The sequence below is a fragment of the Topomyia yanbarensis genome, chromosome 2 (genome assembly GCF_030247195.1).
Source record: "Topomyia yanbarensis strain Yona2022 chromosome 2, ASM3024719v1, whole genome shotgun sequence".
Classification (NCBI taxonomy): Eukaryota; Metazoa; Arthropoda; class Insecta; order Diptera; family Culicidae; genus Topomyia; species Topomyia yanbarensis.
In genome coordinates, this window is record NC_080671.1 from 295,204,745 (window position 1) to 295,226,715 (window position 21,971).

The window sequence follows — 21,971 nt, forward strand, 5'->3', positions numbered from 1 at the left end:
TTTTCTTCACCCACGTCACCCCGGAAATTGCGAACTAATTCCCTCCGAGACGACCGCTCATGCGACAAAATTCCCCGAAGACGCCGCTGCCGCTGGACACCCGAAAGATCCGAATCAGGAGAGATAAAAATGCTTCGAGATTGCAACTCAAAATCCAGCTCATCGAAATGTAAATGATCGACGCGCATGAACACACACGCTTGGTTGAATTTCTCCAACGCCATCATAACTTGCGCTATATTGGAAGAAATCACCAAGACACAAAGCATGTAAGTACTGACACGGTATTATTTCTGATTTTTCGCCCACTAACGATTCCCTTAAAATTTCAGGAAATCAAGCTGCTCCAAAAATGTCTCAAACCGGGTTGAGAATTCAAGGCGATTGGCCACCGCAACCGAATAAATGACAACAACCTTCAAACTACTCGTCCGGCAGACCAAACACAAACAACGCAATCCACAAATTCGGACAAAAAAAGGAAAATGCAAAAATCAAAAAATAATACCAAAAATGTAAATAAATAATAAATATACGACCGCGGAAAAATATTGCGGAAGAAACCTCACCACTGTTCTACGAAAATCCTCGATTTAGTAGAAGCACCCCACACTCCGGAAGAAAAAAATATTTTCCAAAATAGGAAAATATTTTTTTCAGTGTGTTTTGCGCTGTGCGCCAAATGTAAGTAGGGGTTTGCCCACTACTCGGGTTCTGGTTTGCCCGGCGAACCCTTCTTTTCAGGGCGGCCTAGGTGCCTCTACAGAATTTCGGATTTTCGTAACAACAAAAAACAAAAGTAAACAAACAAGTAATTTACTAAATTTACCGACTTTTATTTCTCCGCTTCTCTACTTCACTGCTGCTGCTACTGCTTTTGATGACTGTGGAAGGCGGGGGTTTATCCGACCGGCCGGGACTCCGACGGCCGAGTTCTCCTGCTGGTATCGTTGGCTGCTCCGGCAGCGGTCCTTGGCGTTTAGCTAGGGAGGTGAGCTTGGCTCCTTTGTTGGAACCTCCCTAGCGACGTTGGCGACGAATCGCCGGATCGTCTACTCGCCGTAAACGATCCCGGAAGTTACCGCAGTAAACTTCCCAGGGGGAACCTTTGTCCGCCCTGCTTCGTTCTCCTTGGCTATTAGCTATAGAGGAGAGCTAGGCTCGTTCGACTTATCCTCTATAGCGAGAACGGTTGATGTTCGGTTCCTTTTTAATTAGCCGGGGTAGCGAAAGAACTCCTTTGTAATTAGCTAACCCCTTTTGGCGAACCGACACCACACTATGCACTGTGCCCGAACCACAAACCGGCACTTTTCGACAGGGATTTTACTGTCACACGCGCGCACTAAACTCCACAGTTACGGTGGCGCAAAACTGTCCCGAAAGAAAAATACTCTGGACGTCTGTTCTTGTTCGTGGTCCGTCACTTTCTAAAAAAAACTCAATGGCCGCCTTCCTCATTCGACCCAAAACAAACCCCAAAACCAGCACCAAAAAAACGTACCGCCGCATAGCTGTCATCACCTATGCGCAGCATAGCCAGTACTTTTACTTCAGCAGCAGGAGAGCGGTGGCCTATCTAAGCCCTATGTTAACTATGTACAATTGTCAAACAAAAATTACTACACCTATCTGAACGCACAAAACCGTTCACAAACGCGAAACTATATAAAAATTTACAAGAAAAAATGAACGATATCGAAACAGCGGTGAGCATAAATTTTCGTAAACAATACACTCTACGGAGAGAGTACGCACGAAAGGGTATATTTCCACCCAGTGCTAAATTGTTACCCTGACGGGTTACAGGTTAAGAGAATACTGTGCACTTGAGTTATGAGCACCCAAAGTTTATTATAAAGTCACCAGAATGGAATATTTTATGCGTTTTTTATATTTCTTATAGAAAAATAAAAACCACATTTAAGATAAATACATTTATAACAGTTTATTTAAATATCTCATCGCTGCTAGTGTCATCGCCATCGCCATCGTTATCACTGCTAGTGTCATCGTCAAAAACCATAAGATGCACAGCTTTATCTGATAATACTTTTCATTAAACATGAATACTAAGTATACGAAGAAATTGTGTTGCAATCAATTACCTTGCATTCCAATTGTACAAATGTACACATTTTAAAGAAAATCCCTTTTTTTTATTTAATTCGTTTATTTGACACGGCTCATAGCGGTAGCTTAACGGAGCCGTGGATCTTTTATACGTTTACAATACATGTAAAAATAAAAATAAGAAAACAACAACAAGAATTAATTAATTGGATCTCGTGCGCGCAACTTTTTATTGCGAGCGGAGACCTTTTTTCGCGAGGTCTGCTGGCAAACAGCGTCAGGGGGGTCATTCAATTCTCTCTTGTTTTTCACGTCCCGGTCGAAGCTGGCTTGGTGTCCGGGATCAGATGTTCTCACTTGCTTCTTGCACTTATTGTTGACCAGTGTAAATCCGTCGTCATTGTTACTGCATTCGTTGCCGATGTTGCTTACAGTTGCTTTTGGGGTGCTTGATGATTCTTTTGCGGTTGTCATTATGGTCTGAACAGCTGCCACAAAATTGGCCACCGTTTGTGGTTCAGGCATTCGTATTGAAAACTCTGTTTTAGGTTGGTTTGCCGTAGATGAGTTGGCAATCGGTTGAGATGCATTTTCCTCTGCATCTTCCGCGCAAGGTTGTCCATGATGAGCTGTCTGATTACAATACTTGCACGTAGGCGTTTGCCCCTCATGGGTGCATAGCGTAGTTTGCATAATTGTAGTTCCGTGAGTATTGAGTTTTATTGCCAAGTAGGAGGGTATAGGCCTTTCAACCCGCATCCTCACTACAAAAACGCCGTTAGGAGTACCCGGGAAGAAGTTTCTCCAAGTATCAGGTGTAACGGATTCTACTTCTCCGTATTGCGACATGCATTTTGCAATTGGCTCAGGAGGGGTACGAGGTGATAGGTCATATAACCTTACATCAATATAATCATTCTCAATGTATACGGGAATCTTAATTCCAACGTTGTCACTTTCAACCACGTGTTTTAAGTTGTTCTTCAAAACGAAACGCTCGGCTTGTGCTAACGTGTTGAATGATATTAACACTACATTGCGAAGATGATGATACTGAAGGTACAAGACTTCCGCAAGCCTAAGTTGCATTTTTACCTTCAGAAGGTATTCCACTTCACTAAAACTCGGTCGTTTTAAACAAAATTTAAAGTCAACGACCGCAGCGTTGGGTCGGAGTAGCGCTTTTTCGTCAACTTTACTCATGATGACAAGAATAATCCGATATTTCCTTTTGTTCTCGAGACAATGCACACTAGATCGAGAGGCCTGTTGTTCACTTGGCTCGATTGTACGTCTGACTGCGGCAGAAGTAGAAAGTAGACTGGAAGAAAATCCCTTTAAATTAGTTTCACTTAAAACGTTTCGTATCATTGAATGTAGGAAAAATTTAATAACTCGTATCTCACGATATGACGAACAATTACTGTGTTCCGTTTAATTTTACATGAAATAAATACTTTACATGCGCAATGATATAAAATTACTCTTACTGCCATTCAAAACAAACACCATATGTGGAGTAAAATTACATGATTTACGAAAATGAACGTCATTTGAAAGTTAATTCAAACGTAAAACTAACTAATTTTTTTTTCAAAAATTGCTCAATTACTTCGAAAATAGAAGAGCTAGAACAAAACTTATCTTCTCACGGAAAACCGATTCATCACAATTTCAACTAAAAAATTAGTTGAGTTTTTGGTTTCGTCTAGTTAATATTTGGGCGAACTAAGTTTTTGTTGAAAACAATAATCCAACGCTGTTGGTTTTATGCTGTCAGTTTCAGCCTGGACACGAACGTTTCAGCCTAGCACAAAACTTAAAAAGCCTACCTGAACTAAAGCTTGAAACGCTTGTCTCAGCTTGTAACGCTTGTTTTAGCCCAGACACAATTGCATATGTCGTTACACTACCTTTTCAGCCAAGACACAAACGACTGGAATTCAACTAATCTCATTGTTAAATTAAACTGGTTCATCGTAAAATACAACATATGATATTTCAAACGATTTGTTTCACCGACTGACGGATGAAGGTATGAAATTAAATTGTTGAAATATTCCGTATGCAAGTAATTCACACGTAAATATAATATAGAGTTATGTTTCTCATAGTTTTATCTTTTAATAAACTGCACTCTTAAATGAGACGAAATAGCCAAATGTATTTAAGGAGTGTTGGTAATTGATTTATGATTTCAATTTTAGATGAAAGGTATAATTTTTATTTCTTTTCTATTTAGTCAGCCAGCACTACAAAAAACTTCATACTTATTCCACATCTAGTTTGGAATCTCAAAAGATGAAAAATAATTATCATATTGCATATTACATTTGTTAATAATTGAAATTTTACTATATAATCGACTAAATCTGAAATAGAATGATTTTTACAATTTTCGACAATACTTTCAACTTTCAGTATACATGTATTGAATTTTTTTTAATCAAAATCATCCCTTTATTGAAATGTTTTTAAAGAAAAACTAGGTAAAACCAAAATGAGGTCAGTTGAATTTCTGTTTTATTTTTGTACTGGTACAGGTAGTTGCGTCCAGGCTAAAACAAGCTTTCCAAGCTGAGACAACTACCTACCGGCATAACCGTTATGCCCAACGTGTATGAACATAGTTGCTGTCGCTACCTTTATGTATTTCAGTAAGGTGTGCATCTTGGCTACTTTGCTGTCATTTCGTATGATGTGCGTCTTGAATCAAAATCAATAATAATTTTCAATAACTATTATTTGAGAATCTCGCAAAATTAAGGGAAAATTTAGTTATGTTTTTCATTTTTCTGTTGAAATCAACTAATTAGAAAAACAAGAATTTGTTTTGTTATTTTCTTCATCGAATGGTGTTCAGTGCTTAAGAGTTGCGGGTGGCATTGACACAACTAACTTTGTGAAATATTCTAAATTCATAGGTATGATACCAAAAAAGTTATATTAAAAAATGATTTTAAGGGGTCATCCACAAACAAGGCACTATAACATCTCAAGTATGGAAGATACAGCTTTGAACTCTTAAGCAAAATTGTTCGCAAAAAGTAGCTCTACAACATTGCAGAACATATGATTTCATTATCTATGCATTTAAAAAAACATAAGAAAAATATCTCACTTTTAGGGAGATTATTCACTGAATGTACTAAACCAGAGGAAAGGTAATGAAATACTGATAAAACCTTCCGAAGACATTATTGATCTAAACTTGACCTTTTTTGTGTAAATAATTAATCGCGTGTTTTTGCACTAGCCGCTTCGTAGGCCCGTTATCGCGCTGCGTTCAGATTATACCTTTATGATCGGTCTTCGATTCGTGCGTTTCATTTATATCGCTCATCAACTTTTACTAAGTTCGAATTGGACCAGGATATTTCTATCCTTTTGGGATTTGTGTTAACATATTTGAATAAAAGGAAGGAAATGGAAACAACTTATTGACAGTGATTGATCCTAGGCGTCATTGTTTTCTAGTATCGTAACGTTCGAGTCAATCAACGATGTAAAGCGAAAAATAAAAGGAATGTTAGCTCTACAGACTACTTTAACATGCTATGTTCTATCTTCCTTTTATTTATAAATTATATACAAGTTTTAATACACATTTTCCTTATATTTTGTCTTTTTGCACAATTACACTAACGATCATTTAACACAAATAGTACAAATTTTCAAAAACACCTTTGAAGTTTAAATAATACAATTAAATCAGAAAAAAATGTGTACTGAAATTAGTTTAGCCAGTATCCGTCTTTACTCTAGTCATCAATGTTAAATTGCCAAGTTCAAATTGCTTGAAATTTTCCAGTCGAATTATGCGTATGGGCAGGACTCAGATTTTTCTTATTCGTCAAGACCGCGAATGTTCGAACTGCCTTCAAGTAGCACATTTGGCAATGTGCCTCAAACTTCATCCTCAAGTACAAGCTCTTTATCTGGAATGAATTTCGGACCTGGTGGCAGCAACTATTCTGGAACAAATCTCATAGTCAACTATCTACCACAGGATATGATTGAACGCGAACTTTACTCGATGTTTTCAACCATGGGCCCAATTGAGAGCTGTCGAATTATGAGAGATTTAAAGGTAAGTCATGAGTAATGCATAATTTTACAAATGTACTCTTATCAAAACATGTTACAGTCATTTATGTAATTTTATTCAATGTAAACATTATACATAACAGTTGTATTATCATAGGGAAGATATACTTTCTTGTATCTTTTCATTACCTTCTACGGGTCTCCTACTACGCGGATTCCCACTGTGCTGTACCCATATAGTAGAAGTCTCTTATCTTATCATGTCAAAGAACGAATTATGCAGCTCTTCAAGACCAATAATATGAATTATTAAAATGATGATGTTAACTATTAAAATTTTGGAGAAATGAACGAAAAATCGATGAAAATCGTAAAATTTCAAATATATTTGAAAAGGTTACTTAAACTAATTAGCTGAAACATGTAAGAGAATCACTCAAAGGGAACTTTTCTCACCTTCCAGATGCACGTAAATGATTTGAAACACAAAGCATACTTTTTGAGTTAGAGGTGTTTTGAGACAAATAAATACCCGCATAGTACGAATCTCATATCTTATGAATTTTTCAAATGATGATGTTAACTATTAAAATTTTGGAGAAATGAACGAAAAATCGATGAAAATCGTAAAATTTCCCATATATTACTTTGAAAAGGTTACTTAAACTAATTAGCTGAAACATGTAAGAGAATCACTCAATAGGGGAAATTTTCTTACCTTCTCAATGCACCTAAAAGGTTTGCAACACAAAGTATACTTTTTGAGTTAGAGGTATTTTAAGACAATTAAGTTCTAAACACAAAAAGTTCAACAACTTTGTAACAATTGAGATTTGATATATATATATATATATATATATATATATATATATATATATATATATATATATATATATATATATATATATATATATATATATATATATATATATATATATATATATATATATATATATATATATATATATATATATATATATATATATATATATATATATATATATATATATATATATATATATATATATATATATATATATATATATATATATATATATATATATATATATATATATATATATATATATATATATATATATATATATATATATATATATATATATATATATATATATATATATATATATATATATATATATATATATATATATATGTTGCGAGAAACGGAAAATGAAACACGGTTTTTACAGCAAACCTTCACGGCAAGCTTCAAAGCTGCAAATATATTTATATATTTTTTAGTTTACAAAAATTCAATTTAAATCCAATGGCGTAAACTCACAATTTCAGTGTTTCTATTAATTTCAATCTCGCTACAAAAAAAACTTTAAATTCCGCTTCAACACTCCGCTTTTGTTCGATGTCTCCAATCTACTTTTGCCCCGTTTTTTCGCTTCATCATCATCCCACTTTTAATCCCGATGGTTGGCTGCATGCGCCGGGTTGTCAGTTACACTGAAAATTGCGCTGACGAGGGATCTCCGCAACATCCCCCTCCCCGTGTAATTGGGACCCAGGCATATCACGTTTACTTCCAACATCTGATTTCGCGACATCCAGAAATCTAACGGCTGAACGTCGTTTGATACCACCAGACGTTCTCACCAGTGCCGATCTCACCTGACCGTCTTTGCCAGTAGTCACATCATCAACTACACCACGTTCCCAAAGATTCCGCTTCGAATCATCAATAACAATAACCAAATCTCCTCGTTGAATAGGTCGAACAGGGTCGAACCACTTAGCGCGACGAGTAAGCATTGGTACGTACTCCTTAAGCCATCTGCGCCAAAATTCATCAACTAAATGTTGAGCTAGCTTCCAACTATCTCGTTGAACATGGCCAAGCTGTTCAAAATTGGATGGCGCTTGTGCTACTCCTGACCTACCATAGAGTAAAAAGTGGTTTGGGGTAAGGGACTCGGCATCCGCTGACTCCAACGGAACATATGTGAGTGGTCTTGAATTAACTACCCCTTCGGCCTCTAGTACTATAGTTTCCAAAGTTTCGTCGTCGGGATGACGCGGACTGTTTGCCACCGCTGCCATAGCCGTTTTCACTGAGCGCACCATACGCTCCCAAGCGCCACCCATATGGGGCGTAGCCGGAGGGTTAAAGAACCATTTTGTGTGCGCACTAGTAAATGCCCTTGCACATCCCTCATTTATGCCGCTTAGTTGCTCCAACAGCAAACGGCTAGCACCGATGAAATTCGTCCCGTTGTCCGAATATATCTCCTGAGGTGATCCCCGTCGGACCACGAACCTTCGAATAGCCTTGACGCACGATATAGTTGAGAGAGAGTGCACGACCTCCAGATGTACTGCTCGCACTGTCAAACAGGTGAAAAGTGCGATCCATCGCTTAGATAAACTGCGTCCCACTTTTACATAAATTGGACCGAAATAGTCCACACCCGTGAATGTAAAAGGTCTTATAAACGGTGTCAGTCGCACCCTCGGTAGAGGTCCCATTATTGGTGGCTTTGGAACTGCTTTGTAGATTTTACAGTACTGGCATTCTTTTGCCACTCGTCGCACTATGGATCGAAGTCTAGGTATCCAGAATCGTTGTCTCAGCTCGTTCACGACCGTTTCGTGATTTGCGTGAAGAAAACGTTGATGATATCTATAAACAATAAGACGAGTCACTGTGTGGTTTTTAGGAAGGATGATGGGGTACTTAGCTTCGAAGGGGGTGTGAGGTGCAGCCCCTATACGACCTCCTAATCTCATCACTCCTTCCTCATCCATAAATACCGTGAGCTTGTATAAAGGGCTGCACCTCGAGAGCTTCTCACTGTACATGTCAGGTTCCAGCTGCTTCTGCAAGGTCCTTTGTTCTTCAGGAAATGTCTCGGTTTGTGCTAAACGCCACAGGAAATTTTCGGCCTTCTGGAACTCTTCTTGGTTGATTAGTCCAACGGGATGTTTCGGATCGAGTTTACGCTGCATGATGGTAGCGGCAAAACGATAAACGTAGCACATTGTTCTCACCAATCTGTCCCAAGATGAAAAGCGACAAAGATCGACGATAGGCATTACTTCTTGGTGTACATAAACCGATTTGAGCTCCACTTTAACTTCATATAAACTGGGCAATTTTGGCCAGCTGTTTTCGCAATAATACAAGAATGCAGGTCCAGTAAACCAGGTGCTCAACGGATCAAGATCAGGTTCACCTTTCCACTTAGTAGCGCAGTCCGCCGAGTTTAGTTTGGATGGTACATAACGCCATTCTGTAATTTCCGCCAACGATAGAATCTCGCCCACGCGAAATCCCACGAACTGATGATAGCGCCGACTATCAGAGTGCAGCCATGATAACACCGTCGTCGAATCTGTCCAAAACACTTTCCGTTTGATTGGCAATGTGAGAGCATCGAGTACACTTTTTGCCAAACGTACCCCAATCAGTGCCGCCTGTAACTCCAGTTTAGGAATGCTTAAAGGTTTCAGTGGTGCTACTTTTGTTTTTGCTGCCACTAGACTGCACCTTGGTTTTCCGTCAACGACACACCGTATGTATACAACGCAAGCATATGCCGACTCACTGGCGTCCACAAACGTGTGTAGTTCGCAACCTTCTAAAGAAGTCATGTCCGTTTTGGGGAGCAAGCAACGGGGAACTGATACGCGGTCCAAGGATAACAAAACTTTGACCCATCGTTGCCATTTATCCACCAACTCATCGCCAATTGCGTTGTCCCAAGCTATTCCCGTTCTCCAAATGTCCTGCATTAGTATTTTGCCATGCACTGTGTAGCAAGATATCAATCCTAATGGGTCAAAAATTGTCATTACAGCACGGAGTACTTGACGTTTTGTAGGTGCCGCGTCGTTTTCTAGTACGGTTTGGATGTCTGGTCTCATTGTCGTAGAGAATGTAAAGATGTCACTCTGCGGGCACCAAAGGAGACCCAATACTACTTCGTTAGGCGCAGCTTCGTTAGACTTCAAACTAGGATATTTAACGTTAGTAATTTCACCGACTTTCCGCAGCACTTCGAATGAATTAGAAAGAAAGTTGCGAATTTCGAACCCGCCTGCCTTATGTATAGTTTTTACTTCCTCAATTAACTTCACCGCCTCTTCAATGGTATCCACGCTGTCCAACAGGTCGTCCACGTAATGGCTTTTCAAAATTGCTTCAACAGCACGAGGATACTGTTCCTTGAACTCCTTAGCATTTAAATTTTTTATATATTGTGCTGTACATGGCGAACAAGCAGACCCAAAGGTAGCAACATCCATAATGAATATAATTGGAGCTTGGGAGGAATTCTCTCGCCATAAGAAACGTTGTGATTGTCTATCTGGGTTGCGAATTCGAATCTGATGGAACATTTCGCGAATGTCCCCACATATCGCGATGTTCCGTTGCCGGAATCGTATCAATACGGCCGGTAGGGATGACAGCATATCCGGTCCTTTTAGTATTTTATCGTTGAATGACACACCTCCTGCCTTGGCGGCAGCGTCCCAAATTAAACGGACTTTCCCTGGCTTACGAGGATGTTTTACAATCCCAAGCGGCAAGTACCAAACTTGATCAGGATCGATCGAATTCAATTCATCGCTTGTAGCGCGGTGCGCATAGCCCTTCGTTTGATAATCCATGATTTGTTGCTTAATTCTGACACACAGATCTGGATCCCGCTGAAGTCGTTTCTCGAGACTCTTTAAGCGATTAAGAGCCATCGAATAGCTTTCCGGAAAGTGTATAGCATCTTGTTTCCATAAGAGACCAGTTTCATATCCTTGACCAACTCTTTTCGTCGTTCGTTCGAGGATTTCCGTTTGTTTTCCTTCGGTTCAATTCCTTTTGTAATTGTAGCTTCTTCTACAGCAAAATATTCTTTCACTAGCTGGTGTAGCTGTTCATCCGCGGATACTGAATGGTTGCACTCGTAGCAATGCAAATAATTCGAAGTCCTGTGCTGTTCTTGTGAAACGTTCCCGTAAATACACCATCCTAAGCGAGTCTTCATAGCAACAGGTTCTGTTGCTCTTCCTTCACGAACTTTTAAAGGCACTTGTATTCGTAGATTATCAAGGCCTATCAGAATGCGAGGTTGGATGGAATCATAACTTTGAACAGGAATACCTCGTAGATGAGGGTAAACTTTGGCTAACTGGTCGTAGTGCAGCGTCTGTGACGGGAACTCGGGTTTGCTGACCGTGCGAACGTTCTCCAGCGTATACCTCTCGTCACAAGTTGTACCCGAAATCATAAGTCGAATTTTTCGCGAATCAGGTTCCATTCTCTTAACCTCCCCTGTCCAGCGCAAGCATAAAGGTGTTTGTGGACCCTCTGCACCTAACTGAGAGGCAAGCTCATCTTCGATCATAGTAAGAGACGAACCATCGTCAAGAAAGGCAAATGTGTCAACATGGCCCATTTTTCCGTGCAGTCTTACAGGAATAATACGAAACAGGTTGGATGATATTCCGAAGTGCATTGCTACTAATGAACGATCATTTACATCGACTGTAGGTGAATGGAGAAGTGTATGATGACGATAACGACATCCATCTACCTTACATCCTTTCCAGTTTCTACAAGGCCAACGTCCATGCCTACTCAAGCAGGTGCGACAAAGTTCATTCTGTTGTACAAACTTCCAACGGTCGTCCACAGCAAGGTACCGAAACTCCTCACAATCTGCGATTCGATGATTCTGTTTAGTACAGCAAAGGCACTGCTTGGTGTACGTATTATCTGAATTTTTAAACTTTCCCGTACCCTTATGTGTCGCAATCGACGCCGTGTTTATATCGTTTTCTGTACAATCTTCCGAATCGTCCTGTGTGTGAACGAATAGCCTTTCAAGTTTCGCCTTTTCTTTCATCCTGACGGAGTCGGTGGACATGACTGTTACATCGGCAGCTGCATCAACTAAGTCCGACATAAACATTGAGAACACCCTAAGATTTACACTATCTGTCCGTCGTTTGAAACCCGCCCAGTCCAGCTTTAGATTGGCTGGTAGCTTCTCTACCAGTTCTTGTAATAGACATGGGTTTGATAAGTGTGCCTGCTGATCCGCTGCTATCAAATGATCGCAGAGGTTTGTCACTGCCATCCCGAAGACAATGACCGTGTCTAGTTTATCGGCCTTTGGTGAGGGTACACTGCGCAGCTTTGTTAGCAGAGAATTTATAATCATCTCTGGTTTTCCGTAAAGTTTTTTCAACGTTGTCATCACACTCGGGACCGACGCCGGTAGTAGTAAACGGCTCCTGACAGCTTCCAGTGCAGGGCCACGCAATGATCGTTGGAGACGAACCATGTTCTCTACATTTGTGTAACCGCAAGCCGCCGTCGTTGCGATGAAATTACTGTTGAACATGGGCCAATCTTCAGGGTTGCCGGTAAACATTGGCAGTTCACACTTCACTACTTGCCTGGCAGCAATTTGCTGACGAGTCGGGCCTGCGTTTGCTCTTGAATTTTCTTCATCCAATTCAGCCCGTAGCGAACTTTCTTCGAACAATTTCGAGGATGTTGGGAGATTGATCGGCAACTGTGGCGTGGGAAGACGAAACTGTGAATGATGAGTGTGCTGCGTGGCACGTGCGCTACTTGCCTTATGTGTGTTGTTACGAGTAGACCTCGTCGCTACTATGTCAGATTCATTTGCGATAGGGGCACCGTCAATCTGACACTGCTGACTTTCCACCCATTTTTTAACTGCACTCTGGCTCGTCGCTCCACTGGCGCTGCTCCGATTACTTCGTCCTTCCTCCACTAAACCTGATGCCATCAAATCGAACTTTTCCTGTATGAACTTTTCCTCTTCTTCCTGTCGCTTCTTCCGATAGTGTTCCTTTTGTTCCAAGACAATGCGTGAGTGGGCTTCTTCTTCTTCCAGCTGTCTTAAACGAAGTGCTTTTAATTCTTCCAGCATCTGCATTTGCAATTTTGTCGGCTTTGTCGAATTTTTACTGCTCTGACTGCAACGTGATTTCGACTCAATGTTATCTTTAGCATTCGATTTGCATCTTTCACAGACGAAACTTCGGTTCATATCAGCGATAGAATCGTTCACATTTGCACAGCTATAGTGACACCACGACTGGCATCCATCACATTGCACCATGTTTTCTGACGCATTTTCCCGATCGCAAAGAATGCAATCAAATCCAGTTGGCTCTCCCATCATTACAACTTACTGATGAGTGAAATTCTTTGAAGAATTTTGTTGCGAGAAACGGAAAATGAAACACGGTTTTTACAGCAAACCTTCACGGCAAGCTTCAAAGCTGCAAATATATTTATATATTTTTTAGTTTACAAAAATTCAATTTAAATCCAATGGCGTAAACTCACAATTTCAGTGTTTCTATTAATTTCAATCTCGCTACAAAAAAAACTTTAAATTCCGCTTCAACACTCCGCTTTTGTTCGATGTCTCCAATCTACTTTTGCCCCGTTTTTTCGCTTCATCATCATCCCACTTTTAATCCCGATGGTTGGCTGCATGCGCCGGGTTGTCAGTTACACTGAAAATTGCGCTGACGAGGGATCTCCGCAACAATATATATATATATATATATATATATATATATATATATATATATATATATATATATATATATATATATATATATATATATATATATATATATATATATATATATATATATATATATATATATATATATATATATATATATATATATATATATATATATATATATATATATATATATATATATATATATATATATATATATATATATATATATATATATATATATATATATATATATATATATATATATATATATATATATATATATATATATATATATATATATATATATATATATATATATATATATATATATATATATATATATATATATATATATATATATATATATATATATATATATATATATATATATATATATATATATATTTATATATATTAGGATGGGGCATTGTTATATGGAAAAACCTGTTTTAATCCACCTAGAGGTGCAATTGTGCCTTTCTCATTTCTCCAAACTATGATTTAATAGCTGGTTCGTATAATATAACATTATGGAAATGTCTTTCATTCTTATTACACTTGGTAAGTATATATAAGAGCACCTTTTTTTTCTTTTTTTTGCATTCATCGCGGTATCGGTTTGAATCGAAGTTTTCTATGTGATCGCACTCCACAACCCGTAACTCCGGAGCCGGAAGTCGGATGGAGATGGAATTTAATATCAGTTTCCGGGGACGCAACACCTTTCATTTGAGACTAAGTTGATCAAATCGGTCTATCCATTTTCGAGAAACCAATATAACCGTTATTCTGAATTTGGATGCTTCCGGATCCGTCGATGGTGGCCAGTGTGGCCAAAGAGACTTTGAATGACTGTTGGTGACCTAGATCTACAAATTCAACAGTTGTGTTTACATTTTGGAAAAAAAATCACCTTTTTACATTCATCGCAGAATTCGTTAGAATCGGGATTTGCTGCGTGATCGTACGTATCACCCTGTAATTCAGGAACCAGAACTCGGATCCACACAAAATTCAACAGCAGCTGATGGACCTTTCATTTAAAATCAAGTTTGCCAAATCGGTTCAGAAAATTCCGAGAAACCGATGTGGACAAATCAACAAATTTTGTTTTGTAACCATACTCTTCAACTCGTAATCCGGAACAAGATGTCGGTTGAAAATGAAATTCAATAGCAACCTATGGGAATATTATACCTTTCATCTGAATCTTAGTTTGTAAAAATCCGTTCAGCCATTTCCGAGAAACCGATGTGGACATTTTGTTAACAAATCTGCACATGCACACATACATACATACATGCATACATACACACATACATACGCCCCCCAGAAGTAATACCGAGAGGTAGTTCCTGGGAGGAATGATGGCGGAGCCCAATGGAGTTTAGTCGGTATTAATGGCTAGTCACCATTCGAGCCCGACACGCCCCCAGTGCACCCCGTGTGGTAGATTGGACCCTACCAATAGGACGTGTACTGGGCTAGGACGTAAAGGTCTTCTCCATTGTAAAAAAAATAAACACATACATACACACAGATATTTTGCGATCTCGGCGAACTGAGTCGAATGTTATATGAGACTCGGCCCTCCGGGCCTCGGTTGCAAAATCGGTTTTTGGAGCAATTGCATAAACTTTCTATATGAGAAAGGCAAAAGAATAATATTTAATTAACTTAATCAGCATGAGTTCAATGTTATCTTCATGTGATTATATTTTGAAATGTTGGTGGAATGGGTTTGAAAGTGGAGGGAATGGGTAGAGTGGGAGTGGAGGATGCGTCAGAAATCCTTCATCTTATTTCGGTATACAGGGTGGATGAAGGAAATGCGGGCGTGAGGGTGGTCCAAGAGGAGGGGAGTGATGAAGGAGGGTGGTGTAAGGGCAAGGCGGAGGAGGAGGGGCGGCGACGCAATACTCAACTGCATATTTTGCCTTCCATTTGAGACTTGTTTTGAGAAAATCGGTTCAGTCATCACCGAAGAACCGATGTGACTTTAATTGTGGAATATGCCCGGAATTCCGGACTTCCGGAATCGTCGATAGTGGACAATATATTCAAAGAATGTTTGATTGGCAATCAGTTATCTAGATCTGCGATTAGAAGTAATTTGGTGACCATTTCAATAGTTTTTAGCCTCTGAGGTATTACGATTGTACCGATTTATATGGGAAATTCCAGTGTATCCTACCTAACACCCCTGTAACTCCGGAAGCAAAAGTCAGAACCGAATGAAATTCAGCAGCAGTCAATGGTATTACTGTATCTTTCATTTGAAATCAGGTTTGTAAAAATCGGTAGAGAATTCGTTGGGGAATGGGTGTGATATTAGCTTAGGAACTTGGCGGGTCCCCGGGGGCGTCATGAACCGTCATAGGTGGCCAATGTGGTCAAAGCTGCTTTGATTGATCATTAGTGATCCTATCCCGCAAACTAGAGTAATGTTACATCAATTTTAATATGTTTTACATCATTTTAACATCATGGTGGTTCCAGTTTATATGGGAATTTGCTGTGTGACCGCACTCTTCAACCCGTAACTCCGGAACCGGAAGTCGGATCAACTAAAAATTCAATAGCAGCTTATGCTTATGTTATACCTTTCAGATGAATCTAAGTTTGCGAAAATCGGTTCAGCCATCTCTGAGAAAATTGTGTGAGTTTAAATGACACACACATACATACACACACATTTACCGATCTCGACGAACTGAATCGAATGGTGTATGACACTCGGCCCTCCGGGCCTTGGTTAAAAAGTCGATTTTTACAGTGATTGCATAGCCTTTCTTTATATGAGATAGGCAAAAACGTATTCATAGCCACATCAACCGAGCACAGTACTTTTTGGTACCTTTTGGAGTCCCAAACAACTGTGCAAAATTTGGGGTCGATTGGTGTTGACTCGGCGTGGCGCATTGCGTTTGAAATTTGTATGGAGATTAGTATGGGAAAACCTTCATTTTTGCATTTTCAATTCTACAGACTACAATTCTTTCTGTAGTATGCGAACAAATAGATAGAAGTATAGTCCAGGATATGCTGAACAACTTTGCCGAAGGATGTATGGTGTTAGAATGTCTCTAAGCCAAGTTATAGCTGTTCAAAGTTCAATACATCGAATTAAATGCCAAAAATCATTTTTATTGCCAACACTGCGGGTGTACCAATGGTATTTCATATATCATTCCAAAATAACATTATATATCTTATATTTACCACATTGGAATGTTTGAATGAATTATTCAAAAGCCTTAGCTCAATTTCATGAACGTAGGTAGTTGAGAAATAGGACGTAGTGAGTGGTGAGGGGGGGGGGGGAGGTGACTTTAATATGTAGAAATTCGAACTGGAATGTTGTCGAGTTGGAATGTTCAGACGAATTATTTCAAAACATTTACACAATGTCCTACGAATAATAGTAACAATGAAATAAAACATACTGAATCCTTTTGCCTTGACTTTTATCAATAGAAGTTACGTTACAGACTGAATCAACTGATGTCGAGTTGATATGTCAGAGGATTGCATTGATTATATTTCAGTTTAATACGCACTATGATTTGACGGGATGCTCATTTCGATGCTGTTCGATCACCTGAAGCAAAAATTGATGTAGGGATCTGGTGGATGTCATGTCGAAATCCAGAAATTAGCTTCACGCCTCGTGATCGAACAGCATAGAAAAGAGCATACTATCAAATCATGAATATTATACCGAAACATAATCCTCTGACATATCAACTCGACATCAGTTGATTCAGTCTGTAACGTAACTTCTATTGATAAAAGGCAAGGCAAAGGGATACAGTATGTTTTATTTCATCGTTACTATTATGCGTAGGACAATAGAGTGCCCAGAAAAATGATAAATTTTTGAAAACTCAATCGGCCCATCCCTGAGTCGATTCCTAGTCCCACCAGGGGTACTTGCTCCAAATTTGAAGTAAATCGGACAAGTCTAGCTACCGGACCAACGTGCCAGAAGTTTGTATGAGATTTTTGGCCAATTTACATGGAGAAAACTCACTAATTCGCATTTTCGCCGCTTGGCGGCACTGTATACATCGTATTATCACTGTAAGTGAAAATAAGAAAGATCATTTAATTGCCTACAACTTTGTCGAAGACTGCTAGTGAATCCGACTTTGTTAAAAGAAGTTATTAAACTTTTAGCGAAGTGATGTCTAAGTCAGTTTTGCATGGGGCCTAGCAATGCATGGTTGTGTATCGGTACTCGATTCCCACCAACCATACATTTTTGTGAGATAATGGTTAGATTTAGCTGAATGGTATGTTCAGAAAAATTGTAGTAGATAATACGAGTTATGTTTTGGTTTGAAAATTTTAGTTCCACCTGTGACCGCATAGACGGCGCCAACACTAACTTTTCATAGAAGTGAGATAGGGTATCGAGATGTTCGGAAGAATTATATAAAAATGCTTATTGTACAAGTTTGTGGAAGACACTTAATCTCTATCTCTTTCCGTTGAAAAGTTAGTGTTGGCGCCCTCTATACGGTAAAATGTGGAACTAAAATTTTCTAACCAAAACATGACTCGTATTACTTACTATAAATCTTCTGAACATACTATTCACCTAAACCTAACCATTATCTCACAAAAATGTATTGTTGGTGGGAATCGCGTACCGATAGACAACCACGCACTGCTAGGCCCCATGCAAAACTGACCCAGACATCACTTCGTTTAAAGTTTAATAACTTCTTTTAACAAAGCCGGATTCACTAGCAGTCTTCGACAAAGTTGTAGACAATTAAATGATGTTTCTTATTTTCACTTACAATGATGATACGATGCATAGAGAGCCGCCTAGCGGCGAAAATGCGAGTTAGTGGATTTTCTCCATGTAAATTGTCGAAAAATCCCATACAAACTTCAGGCACGTTGGTCCGGTAGCTAGATTTGTCCGATTTGCTTCAAATTTGGAACAAGTACTCCTGGTGGGACTAGGAATTGACTCAGGTATGGGCCGATAGGGGTAATTTTTTTCCTGTCACTCTAGTAGGACAATGTGTAAATGTTTCGAAATAATTCATCTGAACATTCCAACTCGACAACATTTCAGTTCGAATTTCTACATATCCCCCCCCCCCCCCTCACCACTCACTACGCCCTATTGCCAAACTACCTACGCTCATGAAATTGAGCTAAGGCTTTTGAATAATTCATCCAAACATACCTATGTGGTAAATCTAAAATATATAATGTTATTTTGGAAAAATATGAAATTTCATTGGTACACCCGCAGTGTTGGCAATAAAAATGATTTTTGGCATTTAAATCGATGTATTGAACTTTGAACAGCTATAACTTGGCTTAGAGACATTCTAACACCATACATCATTCGGCAAAGTTGTTCAGCATATCCTGGACTATACTTCTATCTATTTGTTGGCATACTGCAGGAAGAATTGTAATCTGTAGAATTAAAAATGCAAAAATGAAGGTTTTCCCATACTAATCTCCATACAAATTTCAAACGCAATGCGCTACGCCGGGTCAAAATCAATCGACCCCAAATTTTGCACAGTTGTTTGGGACCCCGAAAGCAACCAAAAAGTGCTATATATATATATATATATATATATATATATATATATATATATATATATATATATATATATATATATATATATATATATATATATATATATATATATATATATATATATATATATATATATATATATATATATATATATATATATATATATATATATATATATATATATATATATATATATATATATATATATATATATATATATATATATATATATATATATATATATATATATATATATATATATATATATATATATATATATATATATATATATATATATATATATATATATATATATATATATATATATATATATATATATATATATATATATATATATATATATATATATATATATATATATATATCATGTTCTTAGTCGACCGTTACCGGTAGTAGACGTAGCTAAACGGCGCTACGCTACAAGTATTTATTTGATTAATTTTATTCAAGCCGCACGCGATTTTCGAAAAAATAGTCAGCATTATGTCGTGCAGTGTTCGATCGTGTTCAATTAGTGATGATCGTTTCTTATGGAAGTGCGAATTTTGCAACAAATCGTATCACGCGGTCTGTGTAGGAGTGCAACGGCACCAAGAGCATCACATCACGTCTTTTATGATTCCTCTATGCTCGGATTGTCAGCATAATCTTAAAACGGGGATTGACACACGTAAAGTGCTTTTCCAACAGGAGCAGCTGTTTAATTTAATCAAGACGCAAACGGATTCCAATCTTCGAATGGCTGCTGATATCAAAAAGTTGAACGCATTTGGTGAACTGTTCGACAACATTTATCACCAGCTAAAAGAAGCGGTGACTAATGTAAATAATATCACCTGCGCGAAAGTTGATTATGCGGTGTCAACATTATCGCGCACTATGGAAAACAATGCGGTCAATAAGGCCGATGAGCTCGTTGTTTTAAAAAATCATATAACGTCATTATTCAACATATCTATGGAATCCACAAGGAAGCGCATTGAGGAGTACGTGGTGGAGCTCACAACTGACCTGACTCGTGAGCTAAAAAAAATATGCTGCGAAGTTCAAAATTTAAGCGTAATAACCATTAACCAGTCTCAATGCAACGAACATACCGGTAACCAGTCGTTTTCTGCTCGTGATGCTCTTGACGAAATAAAATAACAAGCCAGCGCTGTTGGGGACGATATTTTAGACGAAGTAAGGGCAATTGCCGCGACAATTAGTACCCTGGAAACCAGTGTTAATAATGCTCGTTTGACACCTGCGGTGTCTCCCCCCAGTCTGATGGACGAATTGACCGTGGTTTCAAATAAAACTGCTATCTCAGGTTCGCAGCATAATCAAGTGGCAAAAGATGGATGGCGCACACTTGGTTCGAAAAGAGTGTGGCGCTCCGACTGGTCAGAATATGACTTACGTAAACAGCGTCGTATTAAACAACAAAAAGAGAAAGATAAAGCAGCAAAGAGTAAAAAATCGAGAAGAAAACAGGGTACAAAATACAGCAATATCAACAGTAAGAACAATAACAACTACAACAACAAAGATAGCAAGTACAATAAGAACAGGAACCGCAATAAGTACAACAATAACAATAATCACAACTACAACCAAAATAGAAACAACAACAATAGCAACAAAAACAACAGCTACAAGTCCAATAATACCACCAACAACTTCAATAGAAACAGGCACAACATAAACAATAACGACCACAACGGAAACAGAAACAACAACATTAACAGCAGTAACAACAACAACATTAATCACAGAATAAGCAACTACAACAGAAACAGCAACTACAACAGCAACAACAACTACAATAGAAATAACAACAACCACAACGAAAACAGAAACAGCAGTTACAGCAACAACAACAACAGAAACAGCATTTACAATAGAAACAACAATAATCTTAACAACAATCACCATAACAATCAACATCATTGTTCATCTTGCTCCTGTGAACGTTCGTGTTTTCGCCAATTTTAACGCACTTCTCAGAGGCAGACCAGGACAAGCATGACGCAGCTGGTAACAGTACAATAGTTTTAAACAATATTTTTACGAATAACGAATCACAACCAACTTCTTCGAAAGCCACTTAAATTTTGGTTTACTGTCAAAATTTTAATAGAATGAGGAGCGCCGGAAAGATGAACGAAATCCATAAGAATATATTAGGCTCCTCATTTTCGATAATTCTAGGTACCGAAACAAGTTGGAATGAGGATGTAAAAAGTGAAGAGGTTTTTGGTAGTGACTATAATGTTTTTAGAGATGATCGTGATTTACAGCTAACCCAAAGAATGTCAGGCGGAGGAGTTCTCATCTCAGTTTCATCTATATTTAATTCCGATCTTATTGTCTCACCAAAATTCAAAGAATTTGAACATGTATGGGTTAAAGCACATATCGCTGATGAAATCCACATTTTTGTCTCAGTGTACTTTCCACCGGACCTAGCTTGCAAATCAACATATGAGATTTTCTTTCAAGCAGCTGAAGAAATAATCTCTAATTTTCCTCCAGAATTTAAAGTTCATATTTATGGTGATTTTAATCAGCGCAACTTAGATTTTATTCCTGACTCTGAAAATGAGGGCATTCTACTTCCTGTCGTTGGTGAAAACGAAACATTACAATATATGTTTGAGAAAATTGCATTGCTAGGACTCAAACAAAATAAACCATATACAAAATCAACACAATCGTTATTTAGATCA

The 21,971-nt window shown here is 38.2% G+C and overlaps 1 protein-coding gene across 8 annotated transcripts in view; it reads left to right on the top strand.

The window, feature by feature from the left end:
- The window catches only part of LOC131683301 (protein sex-lethal-like), an 814,973-nt gene that overhangs the window by 249,376 nt on the left and 543,626 nt on the right, over positions 1-21,971 (top strand). For 7 of the 8 annotated variants that reach the window (XR_009304490.1, XM_058965145.1, XM_058965147.1 and 4 more), the window contains one exon: positions 5,885-6,163. Coding sequence is in view for 7 of the 8 variants with exons in the window: in XM_058965145.1 (XP_058821128.1) it covers positions 5,885-6,163 (279 nt within the window). In the remaining variant the exon portion in view is untranslated. The remainder of the gene's footprint in view (positions 1-5,884; positions 6,164-21,971) is intronic. The other variant, XM_058965146.1, reaches the window with a different exon arrangement.